This window comes from Sphaeramia orbicularis, chromosome 9 (genome assembly GCF_902148855.1).
Source record: "Sphaeramia orbicularis chromosome 9, fSphaOr1.1, whole genome shotgun sequence".
NCBI classification, from domain to species: domain Eukaryota; kingdom Metazoa; phylum Chordata; class Actinopteri; order Kurtiformes; family Apogonidae; genus Sphaeramia; species Sphaeramia orbicularis.
The window spans coordinates 21,010,308-21,037,522 of record NC_043965.1 but is presented as its reverse complement, the minus strand read 5'-3'; the positions used below and the strand labels follow the sequence as shown (position 1 = coordinate 21,037,522).

At 38.4% G+C, this 27,215-nt stretch overlaps 1 protein-coding gene across 1 annotated transcript; it reads right to left on the bottom strand.

Moving 5' to 3' along the window:
• Positions 1-50: 50 nt before the first annotated feature.
• fancc (FA complementation group C) lies at positions 51-27,176 on the bottom strand. The gene is made up of 15 exons (XM_030144040.1): positions 27,045-27,176; positions 25,056-25,251; positions 20,094-20,181; positions 19,811-19,905; positions 14,016-14,123; positions 13,386-13,450; positions 12,536-12,700; positions 12,202-12,358; positions 7,849-7,904; positions 7,602-7,701; positions 6,437-6,512; positions 5,246-5,348; positions 2,729-2,903; positions 1,793-2,005; positions 51-954 (listed from the first exon to the last, which is right to left on the bottom strand). The coding sequence occupies exons 2-15, from the start codon at positions 25,215-25,217 to the stop codon at positions 784-786; spliced, it is 1,734 nt and encodes a 577-aa protein (XP_029999900.1). The 5' UTR covers positions 25,218-25,251; positions 27,045-27,176; the 3' UTR covers positions 51-783.
• Between the last annotated feature and the right edge of the window lie 39 nt (positions 27,177-27,215).

Genomic DNA, 27,215 nt, shown 5'->3' with positions numbered 1-27,215 from the left:
ATGTACTTTTCTTTAACCAATATTTTTTTCCAACTAAAGTCAAGCAGCTATATTGCATTTCCTGTATTATGTGATTCATTCTGCAACTCATATTTCATTTCATTACACTCACATCAAGAAAAATATGTCTATATTTTTATCCAATTCCAGCGCATCAACAGTTTATAATATGAGTTTGCCACAAAGCCCAAAAACAGAGATTTTCTCAAAAAGTGTTTTTTTTTCTTAATTGTAAAGTCATGTGGTAATTTTTAACATATGCACACACAAGCGCATCAGTATTTTGTTAAATATTTATATTTTGTACAATCAGTGTTCAAAAATCACATCACATAATATTTATTTTTATTAAAAATACATTTCAGCACAAATATTAATTATACATATTGATTGGCATTTGAATTTCCTTTCCTCCATTCCTAAATATCTTCCCCTGAGCATGTGTAGCATGAAGGATTTATATTGTGAAACAATTATACGAGTGGGAGGACACTGACACGTTGTACGAGCTGCTGCTTCTTTGCAGTGTGATCTGTCACTGGTGAAGTGTCCTTGTGGGCCTTGTAGCTGTGTTCTCTGTGTATGCGTATAATTGTAGCCTCTCCACATAATCTTTCCTCGCTGTGTTGTTTTGACACACTCCTGTCATTTTACCGCAGCATATCTACACAACAGAGTGGCTATTTGTCATTCTGCTAACGAAAACACCGAGCTGAGGGTGAACTCGCTCCTTTGTGGTTCTGTGCATTAATGTGTGTGTGCTGCCATGCACTCCCACCTGTTTTAGTGCGTCGAGGCATGTGCGTGCATATGTGCAAGTGTGTTTTGAAGAGCCTTGATCCTGAGGTGAACTCGGTTAGCATCGCTTGATGAGCAGCTTCCACCGTTTAGTCTGAGCTCCAGTGAACTGAGAGCACACGCTGCTTCCTCAACCAGACCAGACCGATCCACCACCTGGACAGACAAAAGCATACAAACTCAAATGAGGGAAACACACAAGCAAGACTTCATCGAACTAGTAAACATCTAATCCAAAAATACAGAAAACTGCATTCAACATTTTCATATAGTGTAAATTAATAGTTTATAGTGTCTAATCATAACTCAGAGTATGTCCACATGCACACTAATATTCCACTATTATTTCAAATTTGACAGTATTCTGAATTTAACAATTGTCATATAAACAGCATTTTCCACTTGTGCTTTTTTCTGGATTGAATATCTTTCTGATTCAGACATGTTGGATCTGCCTACATTATTCTGTTTTTATGAGGATTCTTTGGACATGTATACAGCACATTTGGAAAATGAATCTAAATTGTGCGTTTTACAGCAGGTTGTGACACAAGGCCCCTGTTTATGGTCAGGTGGAGTAAAGATAAAAATCTTCTGTAGTAGAGATGGAAGTCTACATCTCTGGTCGGAAGGAGAAACACACCTACTGTTAAACATCATGACAGAGGATATAAACAAGTTTACAGATATGGAAGAATAATAGTGTAAAGTCGACCTTTTTCGGAAAGGGGGAAAAAAGGAGGCGGCTGTGAGTCTGGGATGTCTACCATGGTGGAAAACTAAACATTAAAATATTTTTAATGGGGCATGCATGGCTGCAAGTAAAGAGGAATATTAGAAGAATATTCATTTTCATTGTAAACAGCTTATTCAGAATATTGTCCTTTTCAGAATTAAGAAAAAACTGGAATATTAGTGTGCATGTAAATGTAGTCTGTATTAAAATGCAAATCACAAATTACTTTGGGCAGAAGAAATCACCCCATTTCCTTACCGTGTGGAAAATCTCTGTTGATGCATTCAACGATTGCTGGGAGAAAACAGCAGAGTTGACCAAGAGGTTCAGGATCGATACAGGAGCTGGTGAGGGCAGCTGAGGTTGAGATGACAGCAGGGCGGCCAGTGACTGCAACCGATCGACCGGAAGAGGATGACCTACGACTGAGAAAACGGAGTGTAGATGGTCCCATGCTTCTTTGATGCGTACCTAGGAAACAAAAATAGCATGTCAGTTTATGGTCGTAGGGGGAAATTCAGTTTTATTTATGTGCCCAACTAGAAACGAGTATTACTTTAAGTATCTTTCCTGCAAATAAAAATCAATAGATTAGTAATTCGTAAACGATGGAGAAAGATAACTTTGTGTGAGCTGGGCTTAAGATCGTAATGGGAGAGATGACGGAGACGACAATGAGTCTCCTAGGGTTATGAGAGGAGGCGGACAAACGGGAGACAGAGAGATGAAACTCAGGCCAACTGGCCAGACACTTACTGAGAAATCGATACTACATCACCCATTTCACCCTTCCCTCCCTCACCAATGTCTCCCTCTCAGATAGGGCTAATACATAATTTATTCTTTAATGCATTATTGTTTCTTCTCTGTATTTGTCTTGAGGCTATGACACAGCTGCCAAACACAGATAATAGACCGTACACATTCTTGTATTGTTGAGTTATGACAGTGTACATGTTATCGACAGAATAGCCAAGATTGGATCCATTCAACTTCCTCAAGTTAATATCAAACCTTCAAAGGGCAACAGTGTTGAGCTTTACTGTTTAGCTGCAGAGGTGTTGTTGATAAAATGCATTAACTAAGTGAGACATAAAATAGGTTAGTGGGTTAGAATAGATAATGAAAAAGTAAGGTTAAAAATGATACAGAGCTTTTTTTTCTTTTTTTGGAGGGGGGGGGGTGTCATCCTACCAGCTGTTCATCTCTGTGGTGCCCCCTGTTGGTGGGGTGATGATAAAACGAGAGCAGCCACAGGAGAAGGCTGCAGTCCTCGGACCCTGCTGTCACCAGAAGCTGGATAGCTACCTCCACCCAGTGGGCACATCGAACCAGCAGGAACCAGGCCTCGAACAGCTTGTGGTGCCCTCTATAGGACAGAAGGACAAACTGTACTCAACAAAAGTCCCATAAAGTTGGGATTTAACGAAATGACACTTATGACTTTTGTGTGCTAATATTACTATGTCAAGGCTCATTTATTCGTTCTTTTGTGGAGCTTAAAACCACATCTTCTGGTGGTTATCAGTGTATAATATGACTGAAATATCCTCCGTAAACAACAATAAGAACTAACCATCTTCTGTGACAATTGTATAAACTATGTTCATGCCTGTGAAGACTATAGCAAGTGGCAAAAAGCTCTGGAGAAAAAAGAAGTGGTAAAGTTTTTTTATCCAATCTATCACAGTTAACAGTTTCATTATGAAAAAGGCTAAAAGTGCAATAACATTTATAACCTGAGCAAGTAGGGTGGTCTCAGTTAATTCCAAAGTAGGCTGGCACTTAACCCATATTAGCCTCAGTTTTTCCAAGGTATGTGTGAATCTTTTCCTTCGGCAGTAACTACACTAACAAAATGCTACCATTGTAAAATAGAACTGATAATTGTTACTCCAATAATTTACACTTGAGTGGCCGTCCAAGCCAGTTAAACATAAATCTGGCTATTAAGTTAATGAGGTTGGAGGTATTTTGATACATTTGTCGAGAGGAAGAAACTAATGTTATATGACAAATACTTTGGCGCTGTTTGCGTCACAGGAGCAGAGACAAAACTGTGATTGAAACATTTTTCCTAACTCATTCAACAAAGGACAATAGAACAGAGAACAAACAACCAGAAGCAAAGCATTTTACACAAATGGAACAAAACCTGAGTCTCGGTGGAGCGTTACCGCACAATGAGGAGCAGATATGAATGCTGAGAATCACTTGTGTTCAAGACTTGATTGAGTACATTTCCATACATAATAGTACTTCACTGTGTACAACACTTCTGAGATCTCATATTTGAGGAATGGGTGAGGGGATGTCACGACACAGAAAGTGGGACATAATAAAAGGAAGTGATTAGAGCTCTGGTCAGTATATTCAGATTAACCAGGAGATTCATCTGTAGCTACTCTATCATACAGAAAATACAGTCACGAAGATTGTCTTTGTCTTCTGTGATACTACTTCCCTTCTTAAAACCCATCTTTTCTCCTTGGCTTTTGAAACCACATGAGATATTTGAATGTATTATTTTTATTCAATTGTTTTATTTGGTATTTGTTTATTGTTCTTATTTGTTGTTGTTTTTAATTATACAGCTTTTTATGTTTTAATCTATTCTTGTATTTTATTCTTTTATTTAGGCTTTATCTATTCTTCTGTATTTTTATTTTTATTTATTTATTTTTTACAGTTGTTCAATGTCTTTTAATCTATTCTTGGATTTTACTCTGTTATTCTGGTTTTTTATTTATTTTTCTGTACAGCACTTTGGTCCACTGTGGTTGTTTTAAAGTTGGATTGGATTAGATTGGATACTGGAAAAATATCTTCACATACTGAACTGCCGATTGGACAAACAGTAATTAAAAGAACTGTTATGCCACCTTAGATAGGATGATCAGGGATTCCTTATGTTAAAATGTAAAATGTAGAGACTGAACGCCAGAGATTTGGACAGAGGAACTAAAGTGCAACATAGTGATACACAACCACACAGCTGCAACAGTGAGACTACGACTTGACGTTAGAGCAGAGCAGGGATAAGGCTCTCTCTCAAATTTCCCTAATACCATCATTAGAGCTCTCTTCCCTCTTCCCCCTTGGCTCCCACATACGAACAGCGGCACCCCTCTGCAGGGCCCTGGCAGCTGCATCTTCGCTCAGAGCAACACAACACACTACTTTCCCACCGCTGGCTCAGAACTATGTTTTGGGAATTCTGCGTGAAGCTCCAGAATGGAGCAGCGGTGGGGATAATGGGCCCTGTTAAAAACCGCAGCTGGAGGGTATCGTCGCCATCTCTACGACATCAACTGTTATCTGCGTTTTATCTGTGTCTCTTATCATATTTCTCTCCATATCCCTCAAACCAAGGCTAGCTTTGTACTTTTATTTTATGCTAATATCTATTTTCTCTTTTGTCCTCGTTCTCCCTAGTTATTCTTCTTTTAGATTCCTTTTCTCACTCTTATTGGGCACTCCAACATTGTTTCCTCCACAGCTCTCTCTTTCCCAAAGCTAATAGTCTCTAATGAGTGCTTGGAGGAGCCATGCAGTGCACCAGGACCTTTCTGCTGCGATGCAAGGGGAAAATATCTAACTAACCACCCCCTCAACAGGAGCTAATGGAAATAAGAACACCACACAGGCATTCAGCAGGGCAAAGCAGACACACATTACCACAATCTCTTTGCAAGCTTTTCCCACTCAAACCTGGTGCTGCCGTCTCCGTCTCTGTCCTCTTCCTCCTCCGCCAGTCTCTGTAATGAGCCGCTGAGCCAGTTCAGGTGATGTCTCCAAGCATCCTGAGGCATCTCTGAAACAGCAGACACCAATATACAGACATAATGGGTACTTGTAGAACAAATTTACATTTTTTCCAATCGATCAGAATCCACAAAATTCTAATCTAGCAATGAGCTCAATGTTTAGTTTACCATGTGAAATGACTTTCACTGAGAATTTTCCAAATATTAGCCATGAGTATTTATCCAGGCAGAACAGAATCAACCAGAAGTTGCAATTACTTTTTCCACTGCGTAATGTGCCACAGCAGTGATCACATTCCACATAGTTCTGTTAAAAATAACTTTTCTACATGACCAAATTCTATGCTGAAACCACACCTACATTAGCCTGATTAACTAACTTTGACAAATACGTCAATTCCTTGATATCTAGATCCCTGTCTGCCCCTCAGGCTGTGTTTTAACAATGCAAAGTAATGTCTTAATTTACCATTTCTCAGAGGGAGAACAAATCATGATAAAACCTCAAACCCTCTACTTTTCACAGCACTATTTCCATTCAGTCTCCAGTAAAAAATGGGCCTTCACCACACACACATACGCAGTAATAATTAACCCAGAGGTCTGGCTGGGCTCCAGTGTGTCCCTAAATGGCTCCATTCATGTAAATCATGCCTGCCTACAGGCCAGTCTGGACACACACTGATAAGCACTGCTCCGCTGTGCCCCTGCATTCACCTACCTGCATCCCCCCAGTAAAGGTAATATATATTCAATGTGTATGAAATGGATGCTGCTTATTGAGCACATGAAACAGGTGTAGCAGCGTGTTCGTGCCAGACGATCAGCCCAAAATGAAAGCAGAAGGAAACTCATTAATCATCTGTATAGATCTTTCATGAGCAATGACACTGGGAATGCAAAAGCTTCACTTCCGTTCCACATCATGTCAAAACACTTAACCAATTGTTAACCACTGACTATTGATGAGGAAGAACCAGAAACACAAGACCCAACTCACTCTGCAGCTGGAGTTCTGTGTTGACACATAGTTAAAGAATACTAGAAGTGACACTTTCCTCACAATACAAGGTTTTGTGCTTTGTGTCAGGTCTCACACACATACACATGAGTATATCTGTACACACACACTTACCTGATGGCTTGGTCAAAAGAGGGACAAGAAGAGACTGAGGTGACTGTGGAAAGAAGGCCTTCAAAGGTACACGCTTCTGAAACAGGCAAGAAAATTTCTTCAACTTCATGAATGTAAATCATCCTTGCCTCTAACTCATACATCACTGTGCCCTGAAAGCCTGAAAAATGGCATTTTGAATGGGACGCTGTGTAACAGTGATACAGTAGGTGCTAATGTGTAATGTAGCGTGTAATAGGTAGCGTTTAGTGCAGTGTGACTACAACCATTAAGTCCCCTGTAAATACACTGTAGCACTGCCATCTACTGGTTAATAGCAGTGAAAAGGAATACAATCATATTCACAAAAGCGTGAGGCAGATAATACATCAAACCTGCATAGTAACACATCTGTTTTTCGCCTTTTGACAGTAATGGCTGACTGGTGGTTGCCAGCTAATTCCCTGCAGTCACAAAGACTGTGTTGATGGATGATGCAGGTCCCCTATACTACAACAGGCCTATAGTATGTACTATATATGTGAGGGCAGGGCAGAAGTTTAAGACATAGTGCTGCATCAGTGCAACAGCTCCAGAAAGTTTCCCCACATTGCAGGTGAATTATCTGTATAAAAGAATAACCTGCAAGATAATGATTAAAAGCAATTTGTATTCAGTGTGTACAAGGCAGATGTGTGAAATGTAGTGTGCAGACTATAAGCAGGAGATTAGATGATAAAGATGTGGAGAAGTCATTCATTGTTATGCTATTTTGTCTGTTGAGCAGAGATAATTGTTCAGCTATGTGAGCGCATCTAAGCCTGTGGCAGAAAAATGATCACCCTTTCAGTTCCTTTGAGCGCATTGGATGGCTATTCTTGTTAATTTATTGTAGACAATAAACTGTATTAGAGGTCAGTTCTCCAGGGCAGCACCCTGATAAGAACATCTGTCCCTGTTCACTTGTCACGTGCCAAGTGTTGGCACATTATACAGTGAGTCTCCAGTGTCTCAGTAGGTGGTAGCTGCACCTCAATATTTATAACTTATAAAAGATTCTCCCTGGCAAAGAGCAGATAGCAGAGGGAAAATCTATGACTTCATTATGCCTCTCAGCGCTAAATTTTACTGCAAATAAATATTCACAGCACACTTTTACATTTTTTGTTAAGAAGATAAACCATACCCGTGGCTCTTGCAGTGCCAGCTCCCTGAGGAAACAGCTGGTGAAGGCTTGGATAAGACGCCTAACAGACTCATTTTCTTCTGCTTGCTTAAGGGTAAACCTGAAAGGCACACAACCATACACACACACACACACACCACTTTAAAACAGATCTGATGAACAAAGTCACAGGAAAGAGGCCAATCATACTGCTTATCATGCTTTTGTAGACACTGCATGAATAAAAGATGAACACGCTAGCACTCACCTGAAAATGTCGTTTACAACCAAGAATATAGAACAATGTTGAACACAGGCTTTAGGCTGAAACACACAAAGACATGTGATGAGAACGGCAATAAAGTAGTGTTTCACATTCAGATTAAAGACAAAAACAATCCAACACTACTGACAAAAAAAGCGGATTATAACCATGAACAGACTTTTATACTTATGGGTAATTAAGGATGTATGGACCCAAAACATACACCACAAGGTGTCACTGTTGTATTGTCTACAAACCTCCACCACAGCACCTTCGCTCCTCTCTAGTCACACTCTCTCCATATTAACCACTCAGTTTACCACTCTGTCAGTCCTTACTTCACACACACTTACTCTCTCATCTCCAGCTAATGTACACTCATCATATGTTTTAGATTTAACACATTCTAAAACGCCCCAGTGCAAACATTTAACAGCTGTACTGTTCCCATCCACCTCCCTATGCATGTTTATATATCTTACAGTCCCTCATTATTCTCCCTCTAACCACTTTCATATAGGGACATACACTTCACTATAGGAGGACCACATGTTGTCTACATTTCATGGACCAATCCTAAAGTACAACAGAATACTAGAAAGTGTGAAAGAGGGCAAATTACTGATGAATTTCTGTTATTGAAAACAAAGTCAAATAAACTATTTTAGCAGCAAAAGAAAGTAAATTCTAAGTGTCATGGATATTTCTGAATCACTTTGCTTCCATTTCAGCTCTGATACATAATCCTGGATGCTAAAATATTTTTTTCCCTCTGGTCAAGGCAGAAGTGACCAGAACCTCCAAGAACAAAGAGCTCCACCCAGTGGTTATTCAGTGGCATTACATAGTTTTCACTTTCCTCAATTCAAGTGCTTTGATCCTCAGTTCTTACGCATGTGTGTTACTGTTTTTTGGGCCATTCCTAAAAGAAACAGTATTAATCAAACTCATCTTAGTTTACATTAACACGTATGTGTATAACAGAACCTATGGTTTGATGTAGTCATCACTACAGACATACACGTGTGCATCTGTGTTGGTCTGTTTCATGCCAGCCTGCGTACATGTGTGTGAACTGTCATGGCTCCCCCCAGTGAAAACAGATGGGTGTTTTTAGCATCCTCCTCCATACCTTACCACTAACACTTCAAGGAGGGTCAATTACAGCACGCAACAAACATCCTGTTTTTGGCAGTAAGGCCCAGGAAGTGAGTGTTTATTGTTATTGGGCCTGCGTCTCACTGAATCACAGGGGGGGTGGGACAAACCAAAATGAGGAATGTGAGTCTAATTTCATGTTTCCCATTTCTGATTGCAGTTTAAACAAGTGAGTGAAAGGGAGGCGAAGAAAGAGGCAAGCCAGTCCTCTCAGATGCACACATGTAAGACAAAGCATATACAGACACACGCATGAAACACACATCTGACATCCAAACAACCTGAAGGCAAAGTGAAACCCTCTTAACGACACAGCACACTATACCAGATGTAATATCATAAACAAAACCGTGGCAACTAGCATGTGTGTGCGAGGCTACGCATGCATACATGTGCGTGTGAACTACCAAGGTGATAAAAACTGAGGTCAATCACAGACGGATAAGAGTTTAAACAAACAGATCCGTGATGGGACAGAAAAGTAAACAGTCAAGGATCTCCTCTTTTACACAGACTCCGTCACACACAAACAGAGTTAGTTCAACTGTTTACAAAACTATTCTCCTTGACATGCATACCTGATTAGTTGCATCTACAAGCTCAAAATGATGGAATCAAGTGCAATCAACAGGAAAGCCTAGTCCTGGACATGCAATGCTAGTAATTCAAACACATGTAGACTAGTGAGTTCCAATCTATTTTAATTTGTGAGCACGGTTTCTAAATTCAAAAAGTGTGCATAGTGCGAGCCCGCTATGTACACAGAATGACACAGTTCAAGTAGACCATCACCCTGGGAAAACAGGAGTGACACAACTGACAAACTCAAGCTCAGTTAACACGAAGTAAGATGGCAGGTAAATTCTTGTTTCCGACTAGAGTTTCACTGGCATTTAAAGCTACCAAAAGCAATGAAGTCAGTAATTCGGACAGAAGGAAGAACTATGTAATTGTGTACATAAGGTGCCCCATTGCTGGAAAGAAAGATTCTGTGAAAACAATGTGCAGCAAAAAATATTGATGCAGATTAACTCTAGAGTGATGTCAATATTGTTGCATCTTCTCAGTTTATTTCCTTAATTATCTGGTTTCAGTGACACATTTTACTTATAAAGAATAACCCCTGGTAGCAATATTAAAAAGAACACAAGGAACTGTTGGTGTTCTTACTGCTATGTAGAAATCGAACTGCAAAAATCAGTAGATCAAAAATAAAATCTGACTTTTCAAGCAGGTCGTGATCTTAGATTATATGAAGTGCAGAATGGTTGAGGACTAATGTGACACAGAGTTCAGTACTTACCCAGCACTGTAAAGTCTGTGCAGCACAAGCCAAATGATGTGAGACGCAGTTAAAAGCTAGCCAAATGATGTGAGATGCATGCAGAGCAAAGCCAAATGGTGTGAGTTCGCCAGGGAAAAACAGTCAATAAAGATCCACCAAAAAGCAATGGAATGTCTCCAAGAGCTATGCATATATGAAAACAGTACAACACTATACCTCATAATAAAATCACAAGGCCTCACAATCAAAATGTTTGGTTTGACGGTTTACACAGCACTTCAAAGTGAAGCTAAACACATATGGAGTGCATAATTATTTCTCTCTTAATTCTATGATAATTCAAGGCAGATGAGTCAAACAATGTACTTTGCAAACCCCTTTAACAACAGTAATATGTCACTAATTTATTAATAGTCTTAGACGCAGCCAATTCACTTTGCAAACAGAAGATGTTGTGGTGTAATAGCAATATTCACACATTTCATTTGAGAAAGAAGTGAAAATGAAGTCTTTTTTCAAACTTTCCCATGTGAATATTAGTCTTTTCCAATTAACATAAATGCATTTGTTGTGTTGTCATTTAAGAAGCTCTTACTATTAAGCATAAATGCTCATGGAGATAAATACATTAAATAAAGACCAAATTATTTTAAATCCACAGTACTATGTAAAGGTCCTGGGCCAACATCTGTTTAGTTTGTTCTCAGTCTCTGTATTAAGATACAATCTGAATATATGAGAAGTAGGTACAGCAATAAAAATAAGTTTCAAGGAATAAACAGGTTCTGTAAACCCAAGAAGTAGTATTTAGTGTGATCTCTTTGCACTTAATATGTCTTTAACCCTGTAATTCAGACATGAGATTTATTACATTAATTTTCAGATGGTAAATGTACTGCACTTATATAGCACTTTTTCACACCTTCACGGTGCCCAAAGCGCTTTACAAAGCCTCACATTCACTCATTCACACACACACCAATGGGTGATTGCTGCCATGCAAAGCGCTGCCAGGCCCTACGGGGAGCAATTTATTTATTTATGTCTTGCCCAAGGACACTTCGACATGTGGACAGTAAGAGCCAGGAAATGAACCGCCGACCATTCGGTCATTGGACGACCCTCTGTCTACCAACTGAGCCACAGCCACCCCCAGATGTTCAGATGTTTTATACCAGATATTTTTAACTATTTGGGCTATTTGTCATGGGGACCGGGGTCAAAATAAACAGTGACCCATTTAGTTCATTTTCTTACATTTTGCTTCGCACATATTTCATGTATTTTCATGTTGTATCTGAAGAAAACAGAATGAGAGATAAATATATACGTTCATTTCAACTCCTCAAAAACAACAAAACTAAAGGTAGCCTAAGACTATTGCACAGTACTGTATACTTAACAGCCACTTCTCATTTGCATTACTCCTTCATTCAATTATAGTCCATGAGTCAGTGAGATTTGAATGAATGATTCTCAGTGTGTTGCAATCTATTATATGACATTTCTTCTGTACATGACTAATTTTTCCGCAATTACTATAAACACTTGAATAAAACTGGACTCCCTTTTATTTAAAAAATGCTTTCAGAATGAGACAACTAGCTATAGTATAAACAGCTGCATCTTTTCAATACCCGTGTCCCTCCACTGCTGTACAAATACATTACAAAAGCAGAGCATAAATCTTTCCACAGGGTAGTACTAATAGAGATGTGAAGATTCACAAGGGGAACAATTTGATTCATTTGTGAGGTCTGAACCACGATGCAGCTTTGAAAAGAACACAACCCACATCTATTAATATCTCTCAAAATTAGATGTAATGCCACTGTAGTTCGGCAGATTTTTGGCAAATCTTGTGGTGTATGTCCCAAAAATGCAATGTGATGTTATAATTCCTTATGACCCACCAACAGTGACTGTGCTAGTTGCTGCTCAAGCCTCTGTGGAGTTGGCCTTGTGTTGGCAAGAACAGACTCCAACAGACTGAGGACTGCTTCTTCCAGGCTGGACAGACTGTGATACCACAGAGAGACGACTGCCTGTTCCTCTAATGACAAGCGCTGGCTGTGAAAAGAAGGAGGAAGGGGGAAAAAAAAAAAGAAAGAATATTGTGAATCATATCACTAGAAGTATTCCATCTGCAAGCTTGATTATGTCATTACAAGATTTTATAGGATCCATTTGGGAAAACAGGTGTTATGGGTCGTACTGTTTGAATTGTGTTAAACACTGTAGTCATACCAGGAGTAGGCGGAGCTTAGAGCATCAAGGAAGTCCTCGCTAAGAGCTGCCTTAGTACAAGTCAGTGGCGTCTGCAGCAGTGCTCCAATGAGAGAAGCAGCCTCGGGACAGGTGACAAGAGGCACACATGCTTCTGATGTGGCCAGAATGCGATCGCATGAACACCTGCACATATTAAACATAGACCAAAATTTACATTAACCCATAAAGACCCAAACATCCACCACAGACCAAAAGCATCTACTGATCTAAAATGTTGATCCATTAATCCTATCAATCCATGTAAATAATTGGTGTAAAATGTAGTTTATCTTTTTATGGTTATCAGATATGACCCATTTGGACGTTCAGAGGCTCCAGAGTGAACGTGGAAACACTGCCATCTTCTACAACATTGATTATCCAAACCCATGGATCAATGACAGAGGAAAAAAATGCTTGGTTTACATTCAGTTGATGTATTTTACTGAAAAAGTCACTTTTTCTGCAGATTTCTGTTTTTGATAAAATAATCCTCAACTTTAATCTGAGCTTTTATGAACATCTTCATGGTGAGTAAATCAAATATAGGAAAATACCTGAATTCATGTTGATAAAAAGTAAAATACAGAAGATAATATTATAATAAATGGTGATAAATCACTTAAGAAAGGTTAGATATAGAAAAAATTTCACTTGGGAATTGACACAAACATAGTGCTGGGTCTTTATGGGTTAAGTGTATCAACTGACTGCAGAAATTTAAGTCCATGTCAAAAGCTGTATACTCTGATACTTTACTGTAACATTTATATAGAGAGATTTGTGCATAAAGAACACATCTGTTTTTTTAATCTTAAAGCTTCCTTACCTTTGGCTTATGCCACATGGAGAACTGCAGCTCTTCCCTATATTTTCCCGTAGCAGTGCCACCGTCTAAAAGGATGGTGGAGAGGAAATCACATGCATTGAATTTATGTTACACACACAAAACTGCGCAAAAATCTTAGGCTGACATTGTTAGTAAAGTTATAATGACCATGCGAATGCATTTCTGTTTAAGTTTTAAGATACAATCTGGACATATGTACAGCAGTAAAAACAAAAGTTTCAGAGAAAAGAACATTTTTTACTCTTTTGTTCAGACAATATGAGATTTATCACATTCACTTTCTGATGCTTTACACCAGGTTTCATTCAACACATGTCAGATGTTTCTGTTTGTGTTGCTTCCTGTCATAGGGACAGGGGTCACAGTAAATAGTGACTTTAAACTTTAGAAGCCATTTAAATCAGTTTTTTGTGTGCCTTTTAAAGCTGTGCACATATTTCTGATATTTTCTTGTTTATGTGAAGAAAACAGAAAGAGAAATAAAAAATATGTATGCTTGTGCAGCCCTGCAAAAACAACAAAAGCTAAAGGTAGCATAACATTTTGCACAATATTGTAGATGTCAAATACTGTATATATCAACCCAGACATGAATTAATGAGTCAATACCTTTTTCAGGACTTTAAGATGGTACTCAGCTGGTGGTAGGCCCACATCCATTAATAATGCCTGTGCTGCACCATCATCGTCATCTGTGGTGATCTGACACAAGACTTTCTGTAGGTGGACAGGGAACACAATGTGGAGCAGATTATTGGCACTTTAAAGTGTATATCTATTACAGTGGACAGGACTTTAATCCATAACATCAAAGCTAATTAGTCAGTGGAATATAGGACGACTCTGTTGGCGTCATATCATTTGAACCACATGACTGGAAGGAAGGCATTCCAGTAAGTGAGAATGTATGGACAACATATGAGCAACTTCAGAAATGAACATTCTTTGTTACAGAGGGGCTCGGTGTTTTACAAGCATTTTTCAGAAGGGGCCTCATCATACACTGATAAAACTAGACTAATAAACTAAGCTGATTCTTGTCTGAGAAAAAAAAAAACAAGTCTTAACAAAAGGAACAAAGTGATAAAACACCAGACTCATTAGACATAATGTTACAAAACAAGGGTGGTTCCCAAACCTTTTGAATGTCATGTTTTCCTGTGTAATTTCAGCACCAATAAGTGATATGGTACAAACAAGGGTTGAGAAATATTGACTTGTTTTACTTGAAAAAGATACCACAGAGTATTTAGCCATCAGATGATTAATCAGCTCATGTTTGGCAATGATTTTCATTCACTCAGAAGTGTGATGAAAACCCAAAGACCTATTACATTAAATCAGAGACTGATTTAACTCAGAGACAGGCCTTTCTGTTCAGCCACAATAAGTTGATTCACGGGAACAAGTTGCAAAGTGTGATCCAACAGAAACAGCCAAGGCCTCACATCTTCAGCGCACATCTGTTTTTACAACTCCAATGAATCAAAAACACAAAAAGAGACTTCAGCAGAACTAAGGGGAGACTAAAAAGTACAAATCCCCGTCCAACTGTAGATAAAAGGGGATCAAGAAAAGATGAGGAGAGAAAAATATTGAAAGAGGCACAAAATGTAGAAAAACAGCAGAAAAAAACAAGGGGTAACAGAGGAAAAACCAAAATCTTGGGCAGAGGAGTGCTTCAGTGCTGCTGGTGGAGCTGTGTGGTTTCTTTGGCCAGGCCCTACAGCACGCTACGATGCTTACCCTCCGCATAGTCTCACAAAACAACCCCAATCACTACCATCTGAGCGCCCTCAAACCCTGCACATCGAGTACATACAAAACCAATCACACTTATCCCACCCTTAGTAAGGAGGCACAGTGGGGCTGGGGGATGAGAGAGCAAAGGAAGCCTGGTTAGAAGGAATGGCAGAGGAAGACTGGAACACACTGTGATGGCTGCATTTTGGAGAGGAAGAAAAAAGGGTGTGGTCACCAGAGGAATGGGATGACGGGCAAATAGATGGATGGATGGCAAATACTTTAGGTCAAAAGTCATCTTTCTCTCACAGAAAAGCCGCCACCGAGCTGGCTTTGGGGGCTTGGACATGCTGCTGCCATAGAAATTATCCCTCCATAAATCTAAAATTAAAACAGAGGATGTAGAAAAATGCACGAGGCAAAGACTTGGACTGGTTTTGATGGGTGTCTGTTAACAATTACTAAGCCATGATTGAATTCTCCCAAAACCAATGAAATACAAGTATAGCCTCAGATGGTCAAAACAACAGACAAAAAGAGGGAAGAAGAAATGAAAAAAAAAATGGTGCGCACAAAAGTCAGTATAATAATGGAAACTAATGAAGACAAACAACTGCTGCCAAATATGATGACATAAAGTATGTTAAAGTAAATAACCTTTCAGTTACCACAAACTTCAACAGTGTGTGACAAAGAGGATTTTTAGCTGAAAGTCTGAATGTATTTGGTCTGTAAATAATGGGTGATAAAACTTTGATTGTTGCTATTATTGTGATATAGTATACGTTTTTTTTCTGTTTTCTGGGAATATTTAACTTTTTTTTTTTTTTTTTTTTTAGAAAAATTTGTTTTGATTGATCTTACTTAGATTTGTGAAATGTTCCACTGCTTTGCAAGTGTTTGTAAAGTTCTAACTGTTAATAATTAATAAAGTGTATTGTAACGGACCCAAGGAAGAGTAGCAACCACTATGGTGGAAGCTAATGGGGATCCATATAAACAATAAACAATAATAATAGTTTAAACCCACAATCTACCATCTGGATTCTTCAACTTCCACTCAAGACTGAAAATCTGCCTTACAATTGAAATGAAATCTGTTGTGATACAGAAGAACATTTTTGTCAATGTCCCCCAGCCAAAATTCAAGTGACACTGCACTGTTCTCCCCAAATAAAAAGAGGTTGTAGCAGCTAATGTGAGGAAAGACAGAGGTATGGTTTCAGAACTATAGAGCAGCCACAGCAGCTCCAGGGCTTACCTGTGGTTCATTCTTTTTGAGTCACTAAAGATTCACTTCAAAGATTAAGCTATCAAACCTTCCATCCTGCAGTCCTCTAATATTACACTGCCATGCTTTACTTATCTGTCATCTCCTCAAAGATCAAGTCATGTTACTGCAGCACTGTGTGGTCCCTCTGCTAGTACAGGATGTAGAGGAGCAAACCGATTCAGCTAATGACTATCTGACATTGCCGGCAGCTATGTGGCTGTGCCCAGCATTCATCAAATCCAGTGAAAACTCTCAGATGTGGAGAGAAGAGGCAGACAGGGAGGGGTGAAGTAAAGACATGAGGGAGAAAAAGCAAAATACTCTGCACACTATCATTCTTTAAGGAGAAAAATACATGTGGCTGCTAACAGTATATACAGTAGCAGCAAAACCCATGTTTTTGCACAAATACTTACAAACATGTGCCAACACATGCACAAACTTACACAAACACAGTATTTAGGTGCCACTTAGCACCAGACCCTCAAACTATTATGGAGGCAGCAAGAAAGCAATGTTGGGGAGCAAGATCAGACAGGGCTAACAGAAAACAGGCAGCATTCTGCATTCCAGGACAGGCCGCCCAACACAACACAGACATGGGAGAGACACAGAGACAGAGCATCTCTGGCCTAAAACCACACATCTGCCCTGCTCCCCCAGACGGGATGAGCTGTGGTGAATAGGTTTTTTTACATTTCCCGCCATTCCAGTTATTTGTGGGAAGCGGGAGCTTCTTCAGAGGAGAGTGCTGCTGAGGTGGTTACAGCTTGGTTATAAGTTTATTGTACTTCTGCTGTTTGGTCAATTTCTCTTGGTCTCCTGCTGTATAAAATATAGACATATGATTTTAGCATGAATGTTACCAGTGAACCTGTTAACCTTGACTGTCAGTGCTGCTACATAATCACTTGCACTAAGATCTGTTTCGGGAAGAGTCATTAGAAAAAGAGAATGTTGAGAAGGTTCCTCTCAGTTATTTCACCAGAAATACTTCCCTGCTATGTAAGACTGCACACTGTACTCCTGGTTAAATTTATTCACCTCAAAAACATTTCCAGATTATGGTTAAAAATTGAAAATGCAGAGGTGGAGTAGTTGAAAAGAGATGTATAGTAGGGCACGAGTTATATATCTTTTCTAGACTTATACCAATTATTAGTAATCAAAGTGATAGATAACCGATGTTTGGAATTGACAACAATATGTTTGCTGTAAAAAAAAAAAAAAAAAATGTATGTGAGATTTTAGAATAACATAAACTCCAACACTTGTTGAAATGCTTTTAAGATGATAGTCAAATCAAACAAGTAAGGAGAGCTCACCAATAACGCCCCCCCCCCCCCCCCCCCCCCCCCCCCCACACACACACACACACACACACACACAACACTTTGCCCCTCTTGCTCGCTGATACTCTGGCTACCCAGGGATTTATTTTGGGTTTTAACATTAAATCCTTTTGAAAACATTTCAGTTATTTGTAAAAAAAACAAAAACAAAACAAACAATTGCAAAAACTGACAGAAAGGCACATGTAAAGAACATGTGCCATATTAACCATATTTTTCTATGTCATTTAAACGTCAAAGTTATGCCATCTTTGTACCATTAGTCTAATAATAATTTGATTATTAGTTTAATTATTACATTACCTTGTGAGGGAGAAGAGCCATGTATTGTCACAGATTTTTAAAAATATCAAATTAATTATATTTCCATTTGCCATTTGCCGATAAAATTTAAAATGGCAGATATGACATGAACAAAATCAGCCTATTACTGAAATATTTAACCAAGAAACAAAATAAAAATAATCTTAATTGAACTCAGGTGAAAAAGAATGAGACACAACAGAATGATGCCATTAGAAGAGCACCGGTCAAACAATGGTAAACAATGTGGAAATAATGATAAAAGATTATTTCTGCTAGTTTCACTAAACAGATGGAGATGATTATTACGATTATGTAAAAGAATGGTGGTATGCAATAATTACAAGAGGCCTAAATACAATACCAGTTATCATAAAAGAATATCAGATGTGATAATTGGCCTGGCTGATAATGTGTCTGCCACTATTTTACAGCTTACAAGTACAAATGTCATATTGGATTTCCTTCAACCATATCCTTGATTACAAAAGAAGCCACACTAGTGTGATCAATACTTCACCTTCTTCCCCTGAACACATGTGCTTACCTGCATTAACACAGACATATGACCATAGAAAACAGGCTAACATAGACACAAACAGTACAATGTGCACATGTACTCCACTTCTCCTCTCAGAGGTCAAAGACCATCTGGCAAATTCAAGGTTTACTTTCTAGGACCAGTTTTAATTAGCACAATGTTTTATTAAATGAGAAATTAATCAAAAGAATACAAACACACAATTAATCTAGCAACAATGTGAAGGTTCCACTTTGTTTATCTGAGCCATCTGCATGAACCCTCAGAAAGTTGAAAACTGCTGAAACTTTTCTTCCCTCTGTTCTATTTCACTGTGTGCTTAAAAAAACAATAAAGTTACACAGTGAGTACAATCGAATAGCCGTAATATAAAGGGTGACTGCTGTCTGATGACAAGAGGCAGTGAAACAGTCATTTTTAATTTGAGTTAAAAATATGTTTTACAGTTCTGGGCACTGAAAGCTTAGACTAACAGAAACCCAATCAACCTCATTCATCATTCATATCCCATTGGAGAAGAGACACAGACGTCTGGCAAGAGAACTCCTATTAAAAGTAAATTAGACAGAAAATCTGTTCAGCAGCCTAAAGGCAGAATCTTTTAAGAGTATTTGTTGAAGAAATGATAGTCAATCTGTAAGTGAAGAGAGGCCAGAATTGATTAGCACAAAAAAGTAAACAGATTAAGCCTGGAAATCACCAGAAAAGGCATATGATGGACAAGTGGAAGGGTCTAAAACAACTAAAGCATGTTATGAATGAGCAGATCAGTCCACTTCATTTTACTGCTATGTGTCCCCTTAGTCCTTATTTCATCTTTTATTTGTTTGTATCCCCAGAGGACTAAAGTAACACATGATTTTCTATATTGTGATGCACTGCCATACTGTAAACAACATAACATCTCAATTAAAGGTGTTGACTTTAAACAGTTTCCTGTCTATGTTATGAATCTTTGCAATGTGAACTTTTCATTTAAAACAATCAGTGGATCAAAGTAGTATCACAAAACATACTATCATGACACTTAAATGCTTCCATATTTTCTTAGACTCTTATTTTAGCTCTACTCATATTATTTACCCATATTTTAGTTCTATTCATAATATTATTTACCTATTTTTTTTAAACCTAGGCCTTTTTGTTACTAAAATCTTCTATGAAATGTGACTGTCCAGTGCATTACACATACCCGTATCCACTGATTGGCTTTCCTTTCCATAGCATTGTCTGGATGCTCTGAGTAGAGACCCCATAGACACTGGAACAGGAGTGCTCTGCTTGGGGCTAAAGAAACAAAGAAACACACACAACAAATCTTTAATTACAGCCCGTTTGATAATTTCATTAGTCAGAAATCAAAGAGTCATAAAGCCCTGGTTTTGTGTTTTAACCCTTACATGGCCTTGGCTGAAAAGGGAAACTCTTACTCTGCACCTAACCCATCCAGACTGCTGTCCAGAAAGCACACTCACCATCAGCAGTAACATAAGGGATCCAGCACAGCTGACCCAGGAACTGGCCAAGGAGGGGCAAGGTCTTCATGGCCTCTGTGGTGGAGCTCTGAGGCAGAGAGAAAACATGAAACATGACTTCAAGTTCTTTATGTTTACAAATTATTTCACACACGCAATTTCTGGCAAAATGCAGAAGACAAGGAAACCAAATAATTTCATTACTATTTAAATTCATCACAGATGTATCATGCAGCTAGAGAAAATAATTAAATGTAGGTTTGCTGGCAAAGTACTTTACTGAATAACAGACACATCTAAAGGTGTACTGTATGTTGTTCACACATCACCTTTGTTTCCTCGATCATAATTTCCTACTGAAGCCGACAGTGAGACATACAGAAAACAGAACACAGTGCAGAACAGGGTTCTGTTTGAGGGTGCTATACCTGTAAGGCTTTAGGTATGTGTCCGTCTGAGCTTGTTTATCCAGCTCACAACAGACCATGTGATTCATTTCATCTCACAGCCAATTAAAGCATATACAAGGTTTAAGACAGGACAGACACTGCTATTGAAACTTTTAGTCATCTTTAATTTTGATTTCTCAAACATAACAAATTGAATACTTCTGTGAGCATTAAGTTGAAAGCATTCATGCCATGGCTGCTTGCTGAAATTACTAGAAAACCAAAACAAGTCCATCTTATTATGACTGAATAACAAAACCAACACAAACAAGGAAAGAAAATGTGAAACAGGCATGGACTTGCCACAAATCGGATTATTATAATTTAAGAGCAGAATAAAACAGAAGGTGGTTGATTTAGCTGTTAAGCAGAACCAGACCCAATTAATATGTTGTTTTTAGTTCAACATTAAAATCCCTCGCTATGATACGTGCTGGTTCAGAGCAGAACACACAAACATTCAACCCAAGCTTGACAAATGCTGTTATAACTGTATAACACAGATGTTCCATGGTGTTTTTGCTCCACATTACTGTTTTGCTGGATTTAATACACTGACACAGACCACATTATGTTTTACAATATGATAACTGCAGTGGGACATACAGAAAACAGATCAAAGAAGTGACGTACTACTTAATTTTACAAGCATATGTCTGCACACATGTGCATGAATCATGTTTATGTGCACGTACAGTATTACTTATTATTCAAGCCATTTTAACAAACCGTCATACTGTTCAGCTCGGAGCTAATTAAACTCTACAGCACAGGAAAAACCTATGCACCAAAACCTGATACATGCCCGTTGAAGTAATGTGCTGTTACTAAAACAAAGATAAACTGGCCAACTTACATGTCCTGTGCGCACAAAGGAGTCAGTAGGGTAAAATAATATTTTTGAAGAGAAAATCTGCACTTTTGAATATATTTCCACAGTGTTTTTTTGAGCTAGCATTTAATAGCATTCCCGAATGAGTGAAAAAAATGGAGATGAAGAAGAAATGGATTTAGGAATGAAGAGAAAAAAAGAAAAGTAATTAACTTAGGAAATAAAAGTTAGCCGAAATGCATTAGGACCCTCTTTATGTGCCTTTCATCAGAAGCAATCACAGAGCAAACATTAAGAAGCTTCTGTGGAGTACAGAGAAAAACAAAAATTAGGTAGTTTAATGTCTATGCATAGAAAAAAAGCATCAATCAGACAAGCCGACTTACTGGATTCATTAAAGTGGATGTGATCACCAATAATGGGAAGCAGAATGGTAACAGGCCAAGGAGGGTTACCCGTAATAGCCTGCTATGCTTCTACACCATGCCATACCGTCCCCTCAATCCAATAGCACATGGTAAAGGTTGTGTGTGTGTATACATCTGCATTTGTGTTCTGGTGATGCAACTTAAAAGGAATGTTCATTTACAATAAGATCTTCTCAATGCTTTGTGGATGGAGAATGCCCATAAGAATGAACAACAGAAAGCAATTATCACCGACTACCAGGGCCAAAAAGATTAAAGCCTTGTCAACATTGTCCGGAATCACATCACTGGCTGAGACTACATATCTTGTCTAGATTAGGGGCAGATTTTTCAGACAGAAGTCACAAGGGAAGCAAATGGGACAACTTTATAGACAGTTCTGGCTGTTGAAAATGAAAAGAACAGTAAAGAAGCACTTCTGTCCTTGACATCACTGAGACTCCATCAAAGCAGTGCTGACAATAAATAGCAAAGTTACTATGGAGAGCACATAAATACTTGAGTGTACTGTAGAATTCCCCACACCCTGCATCCATCTTGCATTAGTATTGCAGGACTTTCCAATGATTTCCTCTTGGGGAGCCATGGAATACTCAGTCAGTAGTGTAAAAACTATGTAAAAAATGATGTGTATGCTTTCAACGGGCATACAAACATTGTACAAGATGGGCAATTCTGAGACAAACCAATGCAAATTTCTAACCAAGTGTTAAACCTAGAAATTAAAATTTCCTTAAAAAATTTACTCCACCTTTTGGCATAAGCCAAAAGAGAGTTGTTAAGTCATCAAAGGATGTTAGATGCTGCCAAGAAGCAGGCTATCCTCAGCTGGTCTTTTATGAGTCCACTGCCAGTAAAAAGGATTTCAATCCAATTAAGCTATACCATTCTTTTCTCTCTTTTTGTATGAGCTCCATTATACTACGTACACATGCTGACACCTCTGCATGACGTACACACAGAACAATTCCAACAGAGAGGAAGAAAGACAGATAAAAATAATAGTCACTGTCAGAGCTCAATCTATAAAAATATATGGCGTTGCCTTAGAGGAAAAGAAAGTATTTCAGAGAAAGACAGTGAGACTGATTCTAACCATCACCGAAGTGTTACTGTAAAACATATGGACTGTAGTGAATCGCATATTGAAACCGTGCCTGTAAGCCTGAGAAGAAAAAGATTTTTTAAGTGAGAAAAAGGAGGATATTATGTGAAAAAAGAAAACAGCTACAGAAAGCAACAAATAGGTCTAAGGAGCAAGTGCTGTAAGGAGTAGGCATGGACACAGCAACAGTGGGATCTCAGAGTCCTGCACCCCTCCTGTCCTCTGCCCCCTTTCCAAATTTGCTGGACCTGATATGGGGATACATTAGGTTAGCGCTGCAGGTCCCAATGCGACTATTACCTGACTAACTCAACACTGCAGCACTGCCAGCCAGACGTACACAGCCTCTGCACAGCACAGAGGAGCCTCTGTTACTAGGACCCTACCAGCGCTGGCCTTACTTTTCATGCCCTGGCATGGACAGAGATTGAATATGAGCATGCTTGTGTATTTGTGTGTGTTTGATTTAACTTAGTGCTTCATTTATCAGACAGTGCATTTGGCTGGTTGGCCTAATTGATTAACTGTTCTCATTTATTTCATTAAGTAAGGTATGTCAAGTACAGTATATTGTACAGGCATCTGTAAATACAGCATAAAATTACCCATGAGTTTTCCTTGGATTGCTATGGAGTAAACAAAAGAATATATGTGATGAAATAGATGACCTGAGTCCCACCCCTTTCAGTGTGCACCACAGAATCTTATTAAGGAAAAAAATATACACAGCAGTCCTGCCTGACAAGAATTTAGGATCGGAGCCTAAAATGGGTCACAGGGCTGTTTTTTCACTGGGTTGCCAATGGACAGAGTAACATGCATAACAACAACATGACATATGACGTATGAATTAGTTTTCAACATAAAAGTATCAGATGACTGTTCTCTGGAAAAGTCTATAAATAGTGACTAATGTGGAATACAGAAGGGTAAGAGATGTAACGAGACAAAAACAACACAAAAAAGTCCAAGAAAATATGAAAGACAAATGAGAGGACAATGACATAACAAGCTGTAAAAAAACTTAAAAAAAGAAGAAAATGACACCAAAGCAGATGCAACCAGATAAAAAAACATAAAAGATACAACGGGACAAAAAATTTTAAAGTTATAACAAGATGAAAAACAAATGTAAAACATTCATGTTGAAAATGATGTTAAGAAGAACATGCATAACAAAGATCAGTAAAAGACATTATGGTAATTTGAGATACACTTTTTGTAAATTTGATGCTTGAGGAGACACAGCATTTATTTATTTAGGGTCTCAATGTGAAAAAGTTTGGAAGCCACTGCAGTAGTTAATGGCGAGAAGCAAATCATTTTTTGATCCCACTGAATTAGGATATGATTTGAAAGACACACGCTAAGAAAGTTGGCGTCTGTTTAAAAACAGTAGGCCTGCACTGATTGCAAAATGCAGGGTCAATATTGGTAATGATATTCAAGAAAGAAAGATTTGATTGATAGCTGACAGCCCAATTTTTTGTTCCTTTATTTTGTTTTTGCTTATATTTATCTGTGGCAGGGAGACAGAGAATTCTTCATTATATATAAAATAGGTAAGCTTAACTACTTGAAAGTCTTGGACCTTTTATTACATTACCTTTGAATGAGAACAAATGCAATCATTTTAAGTCATAACTGTAATATAATACAACAGACAAGTATCAGCCTCTGCCATTGTTAAAATGACATCTTGTATGCAGATACAGTGTCAGCAAATATCAGCTGACATATCAGTGCATCCCTAAAAAATAGGAAAGTAAAAGTACCTTTTAGTTTTGTGCAAAACAGCTCAATGGACTAAATGTTTGGTCTTGTGTAATACATGTCACTGTCAGTCATATTAAAAATGTTGAAAACAGCAGCAGCATTTTCAGTGGCTTAGGGCAGCAAAGTGACTGAAAAGTCTTTTGGATGTCATCTATTTAATTACACATTGACAGTCTCAAACTTCATCAGTTTTATGACAAACTTCTTGACTCAAATATCATATGTGGAATTAATGGCATGATTTGAATGGTATTAAAAAATGACTTGACTCACACCATTGACTACTATAAATATTTTTTCTAAACTATGTCGCCACGGCGGTCAACTAGAAGAGGTGGGACTGGGCTCTCTATACAGTCACTATCAACTCACCATGCTGCCGATGTGTGTAAGGAGTTTCTGGAGGAAATCCCTCAATCTGCTCAAGTGCAGGCAGATGTCTCTCTGATTGTCTGGGCTGTCAGCCTGGCCCCAAGCCATCACTTTCTCCAGCCAGAGCTGCATCTCCTGGACACTGATCAAGGGCTCTGCCATTTGTTGCAGCTGAATTTACTTAAGAGGGAAGATCCTAAGTGAGAAAAGGGGGAAGAACATCATTAAAACCACAGAATGGACAGAAAAATACAAGAGCACTGTAAAAAATAAAAATAAGAGACAAATGTTAAATATAAGCAAAAATTCTGCCCAGAAAACATGATTTGCAAATAAATACACTAGATACAGTGCAAATTGTACTGCATCTAGATCAGTTAGTAACACCAGTTTGCCACTGTAACAATCAGGCTTTACTTTATCATGTGCATGTGTGGCCCACATCATCCCCCAGTTTCTATAAAGAGCAGACGTGGATAATATAATAAGTGGAAGTAATAATAAAAAGGAAAATAAAGTCAACCAAAGTGTGTTAACATGGTTATGTTAAGCTCTTATTAAAAACAATCTAATGATCAAACCTTTAAGCTCCAGGCGATCAAGCCTTTCTCTGCACATGCACTCATGAAGGCCTACTGAGAAATAAACAGTACATTCTTCACCTTTTATGATGATGAGGAGAAAAACATAGGGGGGCAGATCACAAAGATGTGTGTGAGATGTTTTGTGTTTGTATATAACCTGAGAATGGTGTGTGCGTGTGTTTTCTTTTTTTTTTTTTTTTTTTGCCATAATGACAGGTCTGTGTGGGACACCACAGGGCTGTGTTTTATGATCACGTCGTTACACACGATTTGTTTAATGTCTTGCCATCATCTCTGCTGGAAAGCCCCTATGGCCCACTGATGTGAATATATAAATACTCATTTTAGAGGAGGAAAAAAAATCCAACCAAATTAGGAACAAACGCCCCTTGTTGACTTGTTGAGGGCTCAGTTTACAGTGAAGCAGGCATGAAAAATAACCAAATCCTGAATATCAATGTCATGGAGTTACATGTGCACATAACAAGAATACATATCCAGTGTAATATAGAACATGCACACATTTATACAAGAATATGTATGATGCTGCACAGGCAGAAAAAACATACACAGACGTGCAAACACACTCAAGAGCAGGTCAGGCGTTAGCCGAATGCTTTCTAGAGCAGGAATGAGATGTGACTGGTCAAATATTATCTTTGAAGATTTGTTAAACTTAGGTTGTGTATTTTGGGTAAGGGTAAGTTTGCTGTTCCAATTATAGGATTGTTGATATTATTTCAGTTTAATCAAATCAGTTAAACATCACTTTCGACAAATTTACTTTTGCATGCTTCAGTATGTTGCATTTAAGAACACCTATGTTAATAGAGAGAGTAACTGTGTCAATTACCAAAAACATAAAAGAAATATTTGTGCAACTAACTTAATTAATGGTGTATTTTTTCGTTATTTTAACCAACATTGGTCTTTGCAGGAATTAGAAAGGAGTTTTGAACAGACATTTTCACGGGACACATCTGAATAAAAGCTAGAAGATACACCTCTTCCCATACTATGACAATTTACGTTGTACACTGTCTATTCATACATAAAACACACACGGACTGCTTTACTGGCATTAGTTACAGTTCACAGGACCCATTCGCAATGCCAACCTTCGGTGCAACAACTACTCCACACCACAGGATGCCAGTGTTTCCACTACTCTGCTTCAGTTAATGTACACATGACAGAAAACTGTGACTTCGATTCAAAGATATGACAAAACGTCAAAATGCAACTACAATGTCTAAGACGAAGTAGTACGAAGTTAAAAGCTCTGTAAATACACTGGAGGCTACAGTGTTTCCCTGGAAGTACCGCTATTTCTAGCTAGTAGCTCGTTAGCAAGTTCGGTTTAACAGACCTATAAAGTCTGGAGATGAATTCACTGTTAACCTACCTGAAAATAAGAGGCACAGCTATCAAACTGAGATGTATATAGAGCAGAAGCTGTATCTGTATGATAAAAAGACTATTTTAGTAGCGTTATATGCCGCGACCTAAACAAACTGAACTTCCCTCTCCTCTCAGAGTTCCGGTTATGGAGAACCGCTATTGGCTGAAAGCTGCG

Bases quoted from the DNA above. Each gene is read 5' to 3' on its own strand.
- fancc (XM_030144040.1), bottom strand. From the start codon at position 25,217: ATGGCAGAGCCCTTGATCAGTGTCCAGGAGATGCAGCTCTGGCTGGAG. The intron at 6,513-7,601 runs GTATGGTTTATC...TGCCTGTTTCAG, and splicing joins TGGCACTGCAAGAGCCACGG to AAGCGTGTACCTTTGAAGGC. The intron at 2,904-5,245 runs GTTTGAGTGGGA...TCTGTCCTATAG, and splicing joins GACGGAGACGGCAGCACCAG to AGGGCACCACAAGCTGTTCG.